The 18204-nt window shown below is 50.0% G+C and overlaps 1 protein-coding gene across 8 annotated transcripts in view; it reads right to left on the bottom strand.

The window, feature by feature from the left end:
• Positions 1-18204, bottom strand: part of LOC133112123 (tight junction protein ZO-1-like) — a 64100-nt gene that overhangs the window by 31777 nt on the left and 14119 nt on the right. For all 8 annotated transcript variants that reach the window (XM_061222829.1, XM_061222833.1, XM_061222834.1 and 5 more), the window contains exons 2-5: positions 5978-6034; positions 2828-2952; positions 2117-2219; positions 143-446 (exon numbers count right to left, since the gene is read on the bottom strand). In XM_061222829.1, the coding sequence (XP_061078813.1) occupies positions 143-446; positions 2117-2219; positions 2828-2952; positions 5978-6034 (589 nt within the window). The remainder of the gene's footprint in view (positions 1-142; positions 447-2116; positions 2220-2827; positions 2953-5977; positions 6035-18204) is intronic.

Below are 18204 nucleotides of genomic sequence, written 5' to 3'. Positions count from 1 at the left end.
GTGTGTGTGTGTGTGTGTGTGTGTGTGTGTGAGAGAGAGAAAGAGAGGGGGAGATGGAGAGAGAGAGAGAGAGAGAGTGTGTGTGCGAGAGAGGCCCAGATGTCCCCGTGTAGGACTACGGCCCCGAGTTTGTGGTGCCCACCTTCATTCTTGCGGGACTTGACGAGGGTGACCTTGGCGGGGCGGGCCGGCAGGTTGGAGGTGACGGAGCGGCGGTCGGAGCGGGGAGAGAGGCTGCGGTCACGGGAGGTGCTGCGGTCTCTCCGGGCGGCCCCGCGCTCGCTCCTCCTTCGGCAGGCGGCCCCCGCCCCGCTGCAGGCGCTGGGCCCGCTGTGCGCCTCCGCCTCCTCCTCCTCGTAGCTGTCCTCGTCCTCGTGCTCCGACATGGTCTCCCGCTCGCCCGGCCGCGACACGGGGATCTGCACCTTACGCTTCCGCCGGATCGTCTGCAGGGGGGAGACGTTCACGTGAAGACCGCTGCAGCTAATGCTCTACCGCCGCCGTCGCTAACATCAACACCGCTGCAGCTAATGCTCTACCGCCGCTAACATCAACACCGCTGCAGCTAATGCTCTACCGCCGCCGTCGCTAACATCAACACCGCTGCAGCTAATGCTCTACCGCCGCTAACATCAACACCGCTGCAGCTAATGCTCTACCGCCGCCGTTGCTAACATCAACACCGCTGCAGCTAATGCTCCACCGCCGCCGCCGCTAACATCAACACCGCTGCAGCTAATGCTCCACCGCCGCCGCCGCTAACATCAACACCGCTACAGCTAATGCTCCACCGCCGCCGCCGCTAACATCAACACCGCTGCAGCTAATGCTCCACCGCCGCCGTCGCTAACATCAACACCGCTACACTTACACTTTACCATCAACCCAGCTACACTTACACTTTACCATCAACCCAGCTACACTTACACTTTACCATCAACCAGGCTACACTTACACTTTACCATCAACCCAGCCACACTTACGCTTTACCATCGCTCACATCAACACAACATCAACACAACTCCAATAACAGGGGGTTTAAGACCAGGCTTGACACAGTGCTAGATACTATTTAACCTTTCGGCAAACTAAGCAGTTGGTACACTTTAATGGTACCGCTCCAATACATAAGAGGGGGTTTAAGACCAGGGTTGACATGGTGCTAGTTACCATTTCACCTTTAGGCAAATGAAGCAGTAAGCACACTTTAGTGGGAGGAAAAGGTGAGCATTACCGAGCTGAACGGCCTGCTGTCACCATTGTCTTATGTTAAACACTCACAAGCCCTGCTTAAATCTGATTTAATGTGCCTCCATTACATTATTAGAAGTTAATTAAACAAATCACACTTGGCATGACTCTATAAAGATATGTGCCTGTTCACAGACAGGTAGAATAACTGTATTTTTCCACTGGAAGAGGAGGCTGAAGGGCTTGAGCTAGCAGTGCGTGAATGCATGGGGGCCCTATGGAGTGTGTGTGTGTGTGTGTGTGTGTGTGTGTGTGGGGAGGGCTTCTATCCTTAGGTGCCATTGGCCCTTCTGGTTTTGTTCCACCTCAGCGTTAACTGAAGATCCACCAGGGGTTGGTGGTGAAAGCAGAGGTAAGGTCATTCCTGATGATGCGCACCGATTCAACGTCAATAAGCATTTTATATACCCCCACCCCCCACCCCCAGACTACTGCTTACGACTGCACGCCCCGGGGGTGGGGGGTGGGGGGGGGGGGTTGGTCTCCAATGCAGAGGACACCCTTGCAACAGTGGCTGCTGCTGGCCCGCTGAAGATTAATGACGCTCACCTTCTCTGCCTCACTCCCATCTGCAGCATGGCCTCCGTATGAAAAATTACAGATAAAACACCCTCCACCCCTCACTCCGCCATCCGGTCCCCACGCTCCGGGCACATTTACTATCCGACGCTCGCTTTCTGCCACGGCCCAAGTTCTGGTCTTCAGCTGAAGACTCTTAAAAACCGTAATTGGTCATAAATTAGATGGGTGTTATCTACAGGGGGGGAGGTAGGTTAAACGGGTGGCAGCCTGCAAGCGGCTGCTCTCGGATTGGTTGGCCAGTCAGTCGGCCAGTCGGGGAGGTGGGGGGGGGAGGGGTACTTACAATTTTAGCGTTTTTCCCGCTTTTCCGAAGCTGCTGCACGGCATACGCGTGTTCCACGTTATCCATGGAGACGGCGTTGACCATCACGACACGGTCATTTTCACTGCGAAATTCAGATAAAAATGAAGATTAAAACCAGATCCCTCTGCTAACCTCCGCTCTGTCAGAAGACTCAGGAAGTCTGTGTGTGCCAGGGGGTTATGGGGTCAAAGGGTACAGGGGGGCAAAGGTCAGCTGAGTAGGTGTGGGCACAGCTGGCCAGAGGTTCAGAAGACTGGTGTGAATCAGTCTCCTGCAGGTAAGCAATCCTGGTCTAGCTCTCTACACAAACAAAGAAGGGATTAAACAGCCCATGTGCACACTCAGAGAGAGAGAGGGAGGCCAGGAGAGAGAGATAGAGAGAATGAGCGAGAGAGACAGCGAGCAAGCAAGAAAGAGTGGCATCCAAGTTAACCTCAGAGATAATAATCACACATGCTCACTCAGTATACCACATATGCTCATGTTTATGAAGAATTTGTGTTGTCAGCTACAACCCACTTCAAAACAGTTTCTTCCCTGTGTGGGAAAAATTGCTTGCAGGTGAAAATGAGACTGAAATAGGTTTTACCATAAATAATCATGGTGGCAATGGTAATAAACTGCAACTATTAATTAACAGTATTAATTGCGGTTATCATTGTGGTCATCGCCATTACTAATCACACTTACTGCAGTAGTCCCTCTGCTGGGCCGCCCTTCAGCACATCGGAGATGACGATGGAGGTCTCCCCGCTCTGAAAATGAGGGTTGTCCCGGCCGCCCGAAATGGCAATTCCGAAGCCGAACCCTGGAGCCTGCAGAGGGGTGGGGGTGGGGGTGGGGGTGGCAGGGGGCACACGGGGACAGTGAGGATGGAGGACGGAGCAGGGAGCCAGCAGCTGTGTGGCCCCCCCGCAGACAGGGACACTGGCACAGGGAAGACTGCACCAACCTGTGTGTGCGGCATAATGGATGGGCTTCTAAAATAAGAAAAGTGTGTGTGTTCGCGTGTGTGCATGAGAGAGGGTGTATGTGTGTGTTTTTGTGTGTGTGTGTGAGAGTGAGAAAGAGGGGAGATGGAGACTGTGTGCATGAGAGAGTGTGTGTGTGTGTGTGTGTGTGTGTGGCTGTAACTACCATCGAAGAGACAGAGGTCATGTCCTCTGTTTTTATGCCCATCTCTAAAGCCTATATTTAATTTCATTCTTTAGTGAAAGCATCAGTTACACTTCATTCAGGAGTCAAATTAATGGTCTTTAATATAAGCCTAATCTAGAGGCATATGTACAGACACAGCATTTAAACCATAAAATGGATCCTCAATTAAATTATATGAAAACATTAATGTGGGGGAAAAAAAAGACCATTCTTCAGCCTAAACCCTCACCCAGGCCCAGTTATGCCCCTGTGTGTGTGCAAGTGCGTGTGTGTGTGTGCTTGTGTATAAGCATGCATGCAAGCATGCGTGTGTGTGTGTGTGTGCGTGCGTGCGTGCGCGTATATAAGCATGCATGTGTGTGTGTGTATAAACATGCATGAATGTGTGTGTGTGTGTGTGTGTGCGTGCGTGCGTGCGTGCGTGCGCGTATATAAGCATGCATGTGTGTGTGTGTATAAACATGCATGAATGTGTGTGTGTGTGTGTGTGTGTGTGTGTGTGTGTGTGTGTGTGCACGTGTATCCTACACATTCCCCTGTGAGCAGAGTGTGTGAGGATATGTATGCATGGCCATGCAGGTTTGCTGCTGTACAGAAAATGCAGATGCACACAAGGGTAAATCTAAGGTGACCTTTCCCTGAGAAACACTGTACTTCACACCCTCACGACACAGCCTCCCACCGCCTGAGAGAATTATTCATTATTTCTATGTAATTGCTTTAATATCCCCTGGAAAATAAATTAAAGCAAAGTAAATAGCAGCACTTATTTTTATCAACATTGTAATTACGACTTACCTATGTCCTCACACATAGACAGGTAGAGGAATGGAATTTAATCTACCAGTGGTTTCATGCATTCAGCTGAAATCCACCCACACTAGAGTTTGTGACCTTTCCTATAATGCCCCTTCAACACACATGAATCCAGAGGTCACTGAATAAATCCACTTTCACCCTAAACCCTATGAAGAGTAGATTTTTCTGAATGTTTTTTCAAAATGTTTAAGTCAGCGTGATCGAACTCAAGCAGTCGTGTTTGTTACATCAGCATTAGAACGCTTAGTTAACATTATAATCATACATTTGTGGTCTCGCAACGCAAAGGGTACAGAATGAGATCCACACTCAACCTTCTGAAACCTCCTCTACCATGTAGTCACTGTGTCAATGTATTTCATGCACTTTGTCTATTTATTTTTGTTGTGTATTTTTGTTCACTACTCGACCATCACAAAAAGAGGTCTGTCAATTAAATGTTAATGTCTCGACCTATGATGTATCGAGTTTAAATAAAGTACATAATAATAATAATAATAAAATAAGTGTCCACTGCACCAAAGTGAGAGCCCCATTTGGCCTTATGGGAGGAGCTGCCACATTTGCCCCCAGAGGGAGCGGAGCCCTGCGGCCCGGTGCCCACAGGAGTTCCGGCGCGTTCCGCACTCCGACGCGGAGCGCACCGGTCCTGGCAGATGGGCCAGGCGGGCAGCGGAGCCCGGAGAGGGGCGCGGGGAGAGGGGCGCACGGATGAGTCTGGGTGGTCCGTACAACAAGTCCCACCGTCTGCCGCCTAATGGCTGTTTTCTCTCCGCGAACAGCAAACACCATCACGGAAATTACACGTTTCCCGCGCGCGCGAAATTAATTGCACGTCTGGGGGAAAGGGCGGCGACGGAATTCGCTTTGGGACGGCTCCCCCCCCTCGGGGGGCGGGGCTCCCCTCGTGATGGAATGATCTTAGGGCCGCGGGGCGAGGGTTTAAAATCACACCTCGCCGGGATTTCGTCTGAACTCCGATAAAGCCGCCTCCAATTAGATCACCGGTAGAATAGGGTCCATACAGTTACCTGGCAACGGCAGGTATCCTTGGGTGACGTTAAGCGTAAACGCTTCCTAATGCTTCCTACTGACCTCAGATATGGACCAGGCCTTTTAGCCTTAAACTGCCTATAGGACTTGGTAATTCATAACCCATTAGCCAAATCGCACTGTAAGGTGGTACCCAGGAAACTCATTTCATGATTCACTGAGGATGAAAGAGCAAAAAATAAGAGTGTTATTAAGGGGCCTAGTAAGGCAGAAAGTTTCTGATTTCATGACAGAACCGAGGTATGGTTTATTTTTACATAATTTTTCAACTTGCGAGAAATTTGTGATGTCATCATGCTCATTTGTGATGTCATCATGAATGCACGATGTCACCCTTCCATTCCCTTAACCTCTCCTCCCTTACACCTTTAATCATGTCCTCTCCCCACACTGAAGACAAACAAAGGGCCACAGTTGAGTTTACTTTTCCTGTGGACATGACAGACATTGTTTTAACATAGGGCTGAAAAAGAAACCTTCACTGACATTAATGTGGAAAAAAGGCATATCTAACACACATGAGAAAACGCATCTCAGTCGAAGGACTCCGGAATGATCCGGGGAAAATGTCACACGCATAAATCTCCCGTCCGGCCGTGGGAGAAGCTAATTAGCGCGATTTGCGGAGGGGATGGTGAGATGTGCGCTCTGTCACACGCCAGCCTGGGGCGCTGTGGGCCTGGCTGAGCCACGCCGCGACACGCCGCCGTCCGCCGGGGGGGCGAGGATCACAACGACCCGCCGCGCGCTCCATCCCCCTCACGCGAACACGCGGCGTCCCGCCCCAGAGAGAGGAGAGGACACACTTACCCTGTGAAGAGTCACTGTGTGCTGTTCCCAAATCACAGTCTCCTCCATCGCCGCACTCTGCGAAAACAAGAGGAAGCATCGTCAGGACTGCTGCTAATACCACCACAAACTTACAACACATCACACACAACCATTTACATTTTAACATAACATAAGGTAATGGCCAGAACAGGGCATTCAGCCCAGCAATGCTCGCCTTTTCCTACCCCCAAGTGTACCTACTGCCTAGTTTGCCTAAAAGCTAAATAGTATCTAACATCCTGTCCAGATATCTTAGAAACAAAACATCATCTTGTTAAAAGCTCCCTAAACCTAAGGACCTGACTGTCAGAACAGAGCAGATGTGGCCAATAAGCAGTGGGCCATGGACCACAGGCCCTGTTTGTGATGGGTAGAGAGCTCTAGAAACTTGTGACTGTAGCACGACATTCACCAGCTCAAATCCACTGTTCCTCAGAAAAAGTGCTGCTGGTCCTTGAGAAGTTGCGCAGAGTACAGGATGGCCAGAGGACGAAGAGAGGCGCTCGGTGAAGGGGAACCAGAGCCGCCTGAAGGGTCACCTGTTATTCTTCTTTTTAATAGATCATCAGAATCACAGAGGAACAGATCCCACAGTAACGCAGTTACGCGCTGCCTCTACAGTGTCGAACGCACGCCCTGACACCCTTCGACAGGAACCAGCGCTCCAAACCCGGGCCGCTCGGCAGAGCCCGAAATCGCTCACGTTCGTGCGATTTATTTTTAGACGAGAGAGACGTTTACCCAGACGAGGCTTTGATGTAAAAGGTCATGAAACCGGGTCAAATAAAAGCCCGGGTCGTGTTTATATCCACTCGGTTTAGGCCGGTTAGCGGCCGGTTAGGCTGGGCGGAGGTCAGGCGCGGTCGAATTTAACGAAACGGAGAGTCTCCGCCATTCGCGCCGCGGCGCGGAGGATATCCAGATTATTTCCGAGCGCAGGCGGCTATAAATAGCGCTCACGGCCCACTTCAGCTGCGGTTCAGTTTAGGTGAACACTGTCAATCCCCGTCCCGTCTCCGTCTCCGCGCAGGAGGGCTGTTCGGCGTCTCAACACGCGGCTTCACACGCGTCAGAGGGGCGAGAGGGCTCCCAGCTTCCTCCACAGAGAGAAGAGCTCGCTAAAACACTGCCACCACGCTTATACTTATACTTATACTTATAGCCGGAGCACAGCAGCTATGGAGAGGCTGAATGTTACGGAGTAATGGTCACAGAGTAACAGCAGGGCCGAGACATCCCTGACAGCAGCGTTTCCCAACCGGTGTGCCGTCAGGCCAGGTCAGGTGTGCCATGTGAAGAATCTTTAAAAAATATTACATAAAATAAATAAAGAAATAATAAAAAAACACAAGTCAGATTTCAATGAAGAAACCTCATTCATAAAAGCCAAAATACACGCTGTAAATATTGCTCAATCAAAAACCTGAAAGAATGTTCAGGCCTACTGTTGACACGTCTCATGGACGTCAGCGCGTCTCTGGCTGGAGAGTGTTGTGCCACGGGATTGCGTAAATCTGTCAAGTGAGCAGCAGTAGGAGAAAGGTCAGGACACGCTGCCCTCCGGCATTATCGCAGGGCCGGCAATGCAAAACGCAAACTCCAGCGCTGCCAAAGTCAGCCTGGTGCGCTCCTCTCAGCCAGTCCACTCACGCCCGTCCCCCCTCACCTGGAGCTTAAAATAACAGCGGGGCAGAGAGCGGCACTCTGAAGATGTTAGTCTAACGCGGCGCTACTCCAGACATGACATCATTTACATTTAATGCTACTGCTCCCTGCATCCTAATGCTGCTCATTTTATTAAGAGCCCCAGAGTGTGCGTCTTCGGGCCGGGCCAGGAGCACTCAAACACAGCCGCAGCAGCCCAGGGAGAGGGCCTGGGTCTGGGGCATGGAGGTCAGCGGTCTCTGGGCCGGTTTCAGACACAGGCTTAAAGCCTGGCCTAACCAGAGTTTTGTACGGAGAGTCTCCATTCAAAATGGAATTTATTCGAGGATTGGCTTAATCTATGTCTGCAAAATTGGCCTAATATTTTCTCACTCATTTTCTGATGACCAGTCCAGACCAGTGTAGGCATAAGACTGTTTAGAAGCGAGAAGACTTGAGGAAATGAGGAAATGTAACTGCAGAAACTTGTTTTATTGGGGTTGGACGGATGATTCCGGTAATCCCGGTGAAAATACCATGGGAGTGGTTTTTATACTGGCACTGACCTGCAGTTATCCCCACTGTATAAGCATTTAAATATGACATTTGCTCAAGTGTAAAATATTACAGCGTAACATAACCCGTGCTATAAAACGTGATAATGACCAAGGGTTTTCATTCCCAATGCCCACGCCCTACTGCGACGAGAGAGTGGTGGTGGATTCCACCCACACCAAGCTTACACCTCTGACCCTGCATTCAACCCCTGTATCCCTTAGCGATTCAGTATTAATATCCATGTGTGGGTATCATCCACACCGTGACCGCCACACAACCGCGGCCTGACCGCGTCTCCCACGGTCAGCCGGGTCAGTGTGCAGGCAGAGCTGACCCGTTTCGGGAAACCCAACCCCCCCTGTATCAAGCGTGCCCAGAGGTCACTGAGGTCCGCTGTACTCTGAAGACCTTTAGAACTGCGCGGTCCTGCGTGGAAGGATGTGTGTGTACAGAGCGTGTGATCCAGACGTTCTGTGACACTGAGAGCATCGGATATTAACAGATAATGTGGGTCTCTGCCAGAATCCCACACAGGTGATTTGTAGCCCAAAACAAGGGTAACGGCAGGGCAACCGAATGAAATTCTGCCCGCATTCCTTACCCATACACTTTCATTTCAAAACAAACATCATTTATGTTAGGTTCTCACAAGGACCTCACCAAGAACCAAGGACCCCCAAGAAAAGCAACCATTTAAACCTGGACAAAAAAAAAAAAACAAGCAAAAATTATTTTTTTCTTTTACCAGGAAATAGTTTCATTGAGATTTACATCTCTCGTACAAGGGAGTCCTTGCCAAAATTGCTGAAAAGCCATGCACATACAAATGCACACACACACACACACACACACACACACACACACACACACACACACACACACACACACACACACACACACACACACACACACACACACACACACACACACACACACGGCTGACAATAGTGAATCACTTCTAAACGGAGGGTTTCTCAGAAATGTCTGAGCTTGCGGCTGAGGGGATGGCCATGCTCTTCCTGGCATGGCCTGTGTGTTTGCCTTTAATGAGACACCTGTACACAGGGAGAGAGGGACGCCTTTATTGCAGTCCGGAAAGTGCCAAGTCCCCGCAGGGGTAACCCGGGTATGAGGCAGACTGCCTACAATAATGTACTGGCCAAACAAGAGCCAGGGCCCAAACAAACCAGCTCTGAGGAGGAGGGGCCAAAGGGGGCCCACAAACCCCTCTATAAACACGCCTTTATGGCCACATACGCCTTCCTGCTGCCCAATCCCCGTCTCCGCTCCGCGTCGTCCCACCGGCGGAACGAACACAGAAACTTCTGGAGTGCCGGAGGCATCTTAAAACACAGGCGCAGGCAAACAAGCAAATTCCAGCCCTGCCTAGGTTTTCCAAGGAACAGTGGGTTCACAATTTCCCTGAAAAAATGGCTCCGTAAATGAGGGGGATGCTCTGTCATGGGGCAGGAGGTTACATCACCACCATCGCTCCTTCACACAGAGGAAACGAGCGTGTGCGGTGGAATGAGGCGTGCCGTCCCTGAACAGCACAGCCCTGCCCACACCTCTCAGGCAGAGCGGGGGCCCCCACGCACAGCTGTGTGAAACATTAACCTGACCAAGCAGTTTGGCTGCTTCTTTGGTGGGGCTGGGCGATATAGCCATTGCGATATAACGACTCATTCAGTGAGCGCAGTCACAACTATCTCCGGCATGCGATGTTACAATTCTTTTTTTATTGAATCACACCTGATGCGCTAGCACACCTCCAGTTTTCTGAGCCAAAGTCAAAGGCTTCCGGGGGTAAAAAAAAACGACATTTGTATCTTTTCAATGTTTATATGACAGCAACAGCCATGCTGTTTCCATGTGGTAGATAAAAACATGACTAGGATAAAGAGTGAAAACAAAAGCGATGTGTGTTTTTCAAAACTAATAGGCAAGTTGAATAGAATAGAATAATAGAAATTGAATCAATACAAGTGATGTTTTTCTGAAGTTTGGAGATGTGTTGCCGTATCAAGTATGATTAAAGACAAAAATAAGGAATGAAAACTACCGCTACCTGCCAGAGAAAGTTCTTACTGCGCTAAAAAAAGCTATTTAATGTACCACGATGGCTATACTACCCAGCCCTATTCATCAGTAACTCAGAGAGTAAACCACACACTGGTTCTACTGATCAGCCAGTGGCAAAATGCTGTTGAAACGTTTGTGGATCGCGGGAGGTTTTCCACATTATAATCATCAAAAATTCACCTTGTGGTGAAATGCACACGACCGCTACTACTTTCCTGCGGTTTGAAACTCTCAGAATTATTTAGTTTCACAAGAGCAGCGCTTGGGAGCTCCACAGCATGGGAGCCTTCAGTAAAAGTGGCTTCAATAAGATCTGCCAGCGAAAGCCCAATTTACAACAAAGGCAGCTTCCTCACAGAAAAGCCTGCAGTGTAAAAAAAAACAAAACAGCAGTGGCATTCTCAGTCCTGGGAGTCCGAGGCCAGGTCTGCCACTCGGGCGGGGGGGGGGGGGGAGGGGGGTGCGCTGGCCTGGGCCTTACTCAATTTGCAATGATAATGACTAGCTAATGAATGAATGAATTAAGCTGATTGCCCCGGAGGGAATTTGTCTTGTGCACAATGAGCACATCATAAAACATAAGAAGCTGCAGGCGACACAAACCTATCGCACAAGCCAACCTGCTGTGTCCCCCGCCCCCCCACCCCATCCATGACTGCAATCTTTCACCCACCAGCCCCGATCCACCGGCGCCTCTCCCCCGTACGCCACTGATTACAGCCCAGGCTCGTAGCGTAACTGAGCGTAACTGAAGTTATAATAAGACTCGCGCAGCTCAGACAGCTCACTTCGGGAGTTTCTCCTTCCGAGACGCCCGTTCTGAATGTGAACGCGCGGCAAAAAAAAAACCACAAACCCAGCAAACTCCTCCGAAATGCTTCCCGAAAAGGATTTACGCTTGCGCCTTAAGCTGATCTTCGCTGCAAAAACGTTGAGGCGATACGCTCTGCGGCATTTTGTCAGAATTTACGAATTCCGGGTCGTTTTTACAACCAAATTTGAAAGCCAATAAAAAAAGGTACATGATTCCTGCTGAATCTCATAAGTATATCTCATAGGCTTTCGACATATTGTTCTTCCACTCCCACCATGCAAAAACACATACTTCAGTACTTACAGCAGCTAGTGTTGCAGCTTTTGCAGTGATAAGCCTCGGGCTGTGTAAGAGGTTCCCAGGGAGCAGAGAAGGCTCAGGGCCACATAAACACACTGTGGGCTTCAGGCTGTGCAGGGCCCTGTGACCCCTAACTCTAGCAGGACACACCTGTGCAAACACTCACCTGGCCCCTGGTCGGGCCAGGGTCACACACAGCGGGGACACAAAGCCCCATTCTCCACTTCCCCTTCCCGCTCCAGGGTAGGGTTGCCAGATTCCCGGTTTAGGACCGGGTGTCTGGTTTTCAAATTATGTGTACAGCACCGGTTTGTGGTCTCAACATACATGTCCGGTCTGAATAATTGATTTAAATTTGACCGCTAGTCTGCAATGAATTCCATCTTCCGTTTGCACGATTGCATTTTTTTTTTACATTTTAGATGAAATGGAACCCTAGTTGAGATGCCCACATATTTCTGGAATGTTCCGCCTCTTGCTGCCGTCCCTCCGGCCTGAGGTCATAAAGACCGCTACCACGGTGACTTGCCCACGTTTTATAGCACAGGCCCAATTTAATTTACCTCCTTTTTCTTTCCCAGATAGGCATGAGAGCCCTGCTGACATCATCAACACCGCTTAACTTGTCTGAAATGACATCATCCGGTTAATGAAGCGACACAAACTGAAAAGGAGCTGGGTGTGTGAGCGCTAGCGAAGGGTGAATCAGGGACTGAACTGGTTTCGAAGAAGCTGAACCAAATTAAACCGAGTCTTATGACGTGATGGATCAAGCCAATGGCCATCAGCAGAACACGTCCTTGAAGAGGCCATCTGCACAGAACTCATTTCACCGTAATCCAGTTGAGGCCGTTTTCCTAGAATGAACACCCGTTCTGAACCTGAGAGACGAAACGGGGAAAAGATGGATGCCCCTCTCAAACGCCTTTCCTGCTCAACTGCACGGAAGACTCGTTCAACCTGCAGCCTCTGCCATCTACGGTGGCTTCGGTTGGGAAGTGCTGGGGGGGGGGGGGTGGCTGCTAACCACATTCTCCCGGTCACGGTTAACCGTGCAGGCAGCGGGAGGAGGGGCAGTCTGAACGTCTTTCCTCCACAGAGAGCAGTGAAGGTGAGCGCAGGGGAGAGCAGCCCTCCTGAGGGCCCAGGCCCGAGCCGACAGACTCGCCCTGCGCATTGGCTGCGAGGCTCTGCGCAAACACGCATCATTCAGAGTCACAAGATTAAACGGCGACCGCGTGCGCGGTTCCGCCACACGGCCAAGGCCGAGACAAGACGCGCACAGAGAAAATAAAACAATGTCTCCTTTTCGGCCTTTTGTTTTTGTTTTTTTATCTGCGCGGAGAAGAACGGCCCGCACAAAAGTGGCTTATCCAACGGCCATGCCAAAACGCCGTCGAACAATGAGCCCATTTATCGGCCCGAGATATCCATGTATAGATACATTCACATTTATCCTGGCCCCGGACCCAGCCAGAGCCCCTGTGCTGGACACAGAGAGGCAGGGGTGGTCATGGAGCGCGCCAGGGCCTCCAGACGCTATTAAAGGGCGTCTTTGTTTCGGGGAACCGCCGTCATCCAACCTGACGGCTTCAAAGGGCCCAGAAAACGAGGAGGCGCGGAGACAGAAGAGCAAGGTGCAAACGGAGGGTTTCAGTGGGCAGAGTAAAAATCACCCAAGCGACGTAAAAAACGCAAAAACGAGAAACACACAGCCCTCTTTGTACAGGTGCTCCTCGCAAGCTGTCACCCTATTCAAATTATCCACAACTGAGCATACCCGTCTCTAAGCATTGGCTCATCTGTTAATGGCTTTCAAGCCCATCACTACAATTTCTTTCATATTAATTAATCATTTTGTTGGATGGGGGGTGGCATTTTTTTTACTACAATTGATGACTATGCAATTCATTATTCCTTTACTCTGGGAGACAGCGGGCCATCTATAAATGGCTCTCAGTATCTGTAATTAAACTTTTTATAACTGTAAAAGACTTCAGTAATGAAGCGCAATCAGCCGAACAGCAGGAGAGTGTAAACGGAGAGGCCCGTCTCTGAAATTATCTCCACGCTCAACATGGCCGAAAGCCCCCAAGGGCACAGAATGGAAGGAGAGAATCCCATTTCTGAAGATGGTCACCGCCCACACCCCACCCCCACAATCCACCTAATACTCCTACCCTTTAACCGTTTTTCTTTTTCCTAATACACTTGATGGTTTGTGTTTCCTCCAATGGTTAAGAACTCTAGTCAGCAAGGTAAACAAAGCAGCAAGCTGCAGTCGAGAATACGCTCACGTTTCTCCACCTCCAGGGAGAAGTGATCCGAGTAAACAGGAAATAGACAGAAATACTGGACTTCAGCAAAGCGGCGTGATTATCTGTGCTTTTCTGGGTCCTGACAAAGGCCAGAGCATGGACAGAACATGCTTCTCTCATAAAGTGTAAAGTGCACAAACCTGCTTCAAACCTGTTCAGTTGACGGCGCAACTGAACAGAAGTTCAAAGCAGGCTTATTTGGGGTTGTTTCAAGTTGGTGTTGCCATTCATACTTGCTCGCATGAACAGGAAATGACGCAACTTAAATGACTTCACTTCCTGTACAGCTACCAGGTGCCCAAATTCAAAAGAAAACACCCAGCACAGGGCAGGAAGAAGTGCACTTCAGTGGAACTTTGTTGCTGCATATTAGCATATTAGGCTATTGCCTGTTCCATAGTGTTACAGAATGTAGCCACTGTTAAAAACAAATTAATTAAGCAACTTAACAATAGCGGGGAGAAATCGATGTCTGAAATCAGACCCAACACTAGAGTCCGATGCCTTTATGGATCAATGCGATGAAAAGGAACATGGAATACGAAATTGCTGATCAAACCGTTTAGCGTAGCTGGAACAATTATAGCTGCTGGATGAGAGTTTATTGGTTGCAGAGTCGCCAAGAAACAACTTCACAGCAGCACTTTGCCACTTTAGAACAGACACAAGCAAACGGTGGGCTAGCCGGGGAAGAGACAAAACCTGTCAGTGTGCTCAACCTCAGGTTACTCGTGCAGGAGCAGGAGAAAGAGAAAGAGGCGACGAGCGACCGCTTCGAGATTCGAAAACGACGTGCCGAAGACTGCTGACAGGCACCGAGAACTCGCGGCGATACCCGAACGCTGACAAAATCACGTCTCCGCAGGGAGATCCCGAGAGTTCACCGACTATTACTACACTACGTATACGCTGCTATTGCAGCAAATGTACAACGGTCCCTGCTCGAAGCCTTACAGCAACATGCGGCATGTAAGCTTGTGGGACCAGTGCTTTAAAACACCGGCAACACACCGCAACCACTACGCTAAGGCAGAAAAGCTGAAAAAGAATACAACAAATAAAAACCAACACAACACTCCACACTGAGTGTTTTTCCCCCTTTTTTCTTTTTGCTAAAATAGTGCTGGCGCAGCACAGAGCATCATCTTCATCAGTTACAGCTGGGCAGCAGAAGTCAAGCGGCTATAAATAGAGCGCCGATACTTACAGCGTTTCACCCGAGCTGGTCAGAGAAACATAGACGACGGCATCTCCCCCCTGCTTGCGTCCGGACCGGCTCTCTGCAGGAGCGGGCTTAGCCGTAGCGCCCCGTGCTACTTCACAAACCGACGCTAACGTGCAGCTCGGACAGCCCCAGAGAGGAGTAGAGAGAGGGGCTGGGAGTTTTGGGGGAGTCGTGCCGTAGGAGTACGTAGAGAAGTGGTGCGATGGGGTCTCGGTGCTACAGAGTCCTCCCCTCCCCTCTCTCCCTCTCTCTCTCTCCCTCCCTCTCCTTGTTAAAAGTGGAGTAGAGCCCCTCTGGCTCAGAGGTAGCGGAGATCGGAGTGGGTTCTGCAGTTCTCCCTCCAGCGTGGGGGGCTCTACTGTACCCGCGCGCGGCCAGCTGCAGTACGAACTGCCGTGTCGGAGTTAACCCTCGCCCTGCCGGGACGTTTCAAACATACGGGGGTACACACCGCACCGGAGGCGCTCTGCGTGTGTGTGTGCGTGTGTGTGTGTGTGTGTGTGTGTGTGTGTGTGTGTGTGTGGATGTATGTATGTATGTACGTATGTATGTATGTGTGTGTGTAGGTGTGTATGTCTGTGTGTGTGTGTGTGTATGTGTGTGTGTGTGTGTGGTTAATGTAACAGCACGGAGAGAATGCAGCAAGGGGCTGTGTGGAAGAAGTTATATTCTCAGGCAACTTGTGCCGGTGGTGTAGCTGCAGCAGTGCACTATTCCAGGGGAAATCGCTACGATCGCACGAGCAAGCCTATCAGGATCAGCGCCGATAAAAAGCATGAATCCATACTTCGGTCACGTAACCCGTCACGTGTAAACACTTGTGCGCTCCATCCCAGCTCTGAAGCTTAACCATTCCCCATGAACAGGGGAAACAGTAGATACAACTGTAATTTAATCAATGTAAAGGTTTAACCGCTACAGTTTTCCTAATTCTGGATGTGATGCTTTGACTTGTGGTAGAACCTATGCACTTGTAAGTCGCTTTGGATTAAAAGCGTCTGCCAAATGACAAAAATGTAAATGTAATGTAAATGTACAGTGAGATTCATAACAAATAATGGAAGCGAGCAAAGCCCTCTGAATGTAAAACGCGTGTGTGCAGGTTTGAGCGGACCGGATCATTTCCCGGTTTGCGAGGCTCTGACACTTCCCTCGTTAACACGCCAGACCCGTTTGCACACAGAGGCTTTGTTGATGTCGGCGATTTAATTCCGCTTATATTGCGCTTAAAGTGATATGAACACGCTCCCCCTACCCTCCCTCCCTCTCTCCCCATCATGCGTACAGTGCTCCTCACTGGAGCGGTCTTTATGTTTAATGACAGATGAAACGCTGGCAGTGGCACAAAGTCTTTCTGGATGAAATGATCAGGAGGGCATTCGAAGCGCTCCTGTTAATTATCAAAATGAGAGCGCACACCTTTTAACTGCAACAACGGAAACGCATCTTGCAATTTACCTGTATGCACTGCGTACACACACACACACGCACACACCACTCTGAAACCACTATAGATGCATGCAGGCAGAGGCCCTGAATCCATATTAAGCAGATAAATCATCAGGCAGCGGGTCGGAGAAGAGCAGAGATCTGCTGCAGCTGGTTCTGGGACACGATTGAGCCTCTACACCTGGAGTTGTTTCTGTTCCCGGGCCCTAAAACCTCTCGGTACACTGCCTCTTGTCCCCCTCTCTAGCCAGCCGTGAGCAGCAAGACACTAGGCACCACCAGGAGAGAGGGGCTCAGCTGGACAAAGCCCTCCAGGAGAGAGGCCGGGCACCCGGCCCCTCACCCCCTGGCTGTGCCAGTGCAGGGCAGGGGATGTTGCAGTTGTGCAGGGTTCCTTGCCTCTGAACCACAGCATTGTGTATACAGCTGAGAACATGCAGGTGCTTCAGGTGCATGATGGGAATGATATGCCTGGAAGCGACCTCCCAGGTAACACACTCTAAGCTCTGTCAAACCCTGCAGGGGATGACTGCACCACTCCAGAGATGAGACTCCGCAATAGCAACTAGCCTAACAACTAAACAACTGCCATTACATCCACAATTAACCACAGGTCCAGGCTGCAAACGGACACGGTGACAAATGCCAGAGAAATGGATTAACCTGCAACTGGTCACCCGATAACAGGGGGCTTCAAGATCTGAATTGGCCGCGCATTTCCAGTGACCTCCTGAAGCCTTCATTACAGCAAACCCTTCCCATGTCCATTAAAGACAGAATGGAGCCTCTTTCCTTTCCCCCACGTCCCAGATCTCACACAACACTCATTTCCACCAGTCTGGCTGTAGGGGGCCATCAGCTGAAATAATACTTAAAATAACCGCAGTTAAAAAAGAAGAATAAGCAATTCTTCGGTATGAGAATCTAAAAATTAATGATCGATGTTAGAGAGAACAGGCCCTATGTAATGATTAAGTCTTGAGTTTCAGTACAGAGGAAGCAGATCTCAGCCAATCAGAGCCCGGCTGCTTGCAGTAGCGTGACTCACTGTGACGTAACCATAGCGATCCGTTTGTCCTCTAGCAGGATCCCAGAGGAAGGAAGAACCAAGAGAGCAGCTGCATCCCCTGCTTCTTCCTCTCACACACTCTCACACACTCTCACACATGTAAAACTCACTCACTCACTCACTCACTCACTCACTCACTCACTCACTCACTCACTCACTCACTCACTCACTCACTCACTCACTCACTCACTCACTCACTCACTCACTCACTCACTCACTCACTCACTCACTCACTCACTCACTCACTCACTCACTCACTCACTCACTCACTCACTCACACTCACTCACACTCACTCACACTCACTCACACTCACTCACACTCACTCACACTCACTCACTCACACTCACACTCACTCACACTCACTCACACACATGTAAATCTCACACACACACACTCACATGTATGTAACATATGAATTTACTCACAACCTCTATTTCTCAAATGTTCTCTCTCACGTACACACAAACACATTATCATAATAGTCATACACACACGCCCTTTCTCATAAAAGTACTCTGACACACACACAGCTCAGGAATGCAAGTACTATCACTGATACCGGGACAGGTGATTCACTCTTCCCTGTCATCCCTGACCGAGTGCCCAGAAAACAGGATATTCCTCAAAACTGAGGACATTCAGCACCGCCGAGCGCAGGGACACGGTCCCCGCTCTGTCACCAAAACAGGACGTCAGCGTGTGATGTGTGGCAGTGTTATCAGGCCGGACGTCCTGCCAGCACATGA

The sequence above is a fragment of the Conger conger genome, chromosome 15, assembly GCF_963514075.1.
Source record: "Conger conger chromosome 15, fConCon1.1, whole genome shotgun sequence".
Taxonomy (NCBI): domain Eukaryota; kingdom Metazoa; phylum Chordata; class Actinopteri; order Anguilliformes; family Congridae; genus Conger; species Conger conger.
Note: the sequence above shows the minus strand (reverse complement) of the source record. Positions and strands in the feature narration are given on the sequence as shown.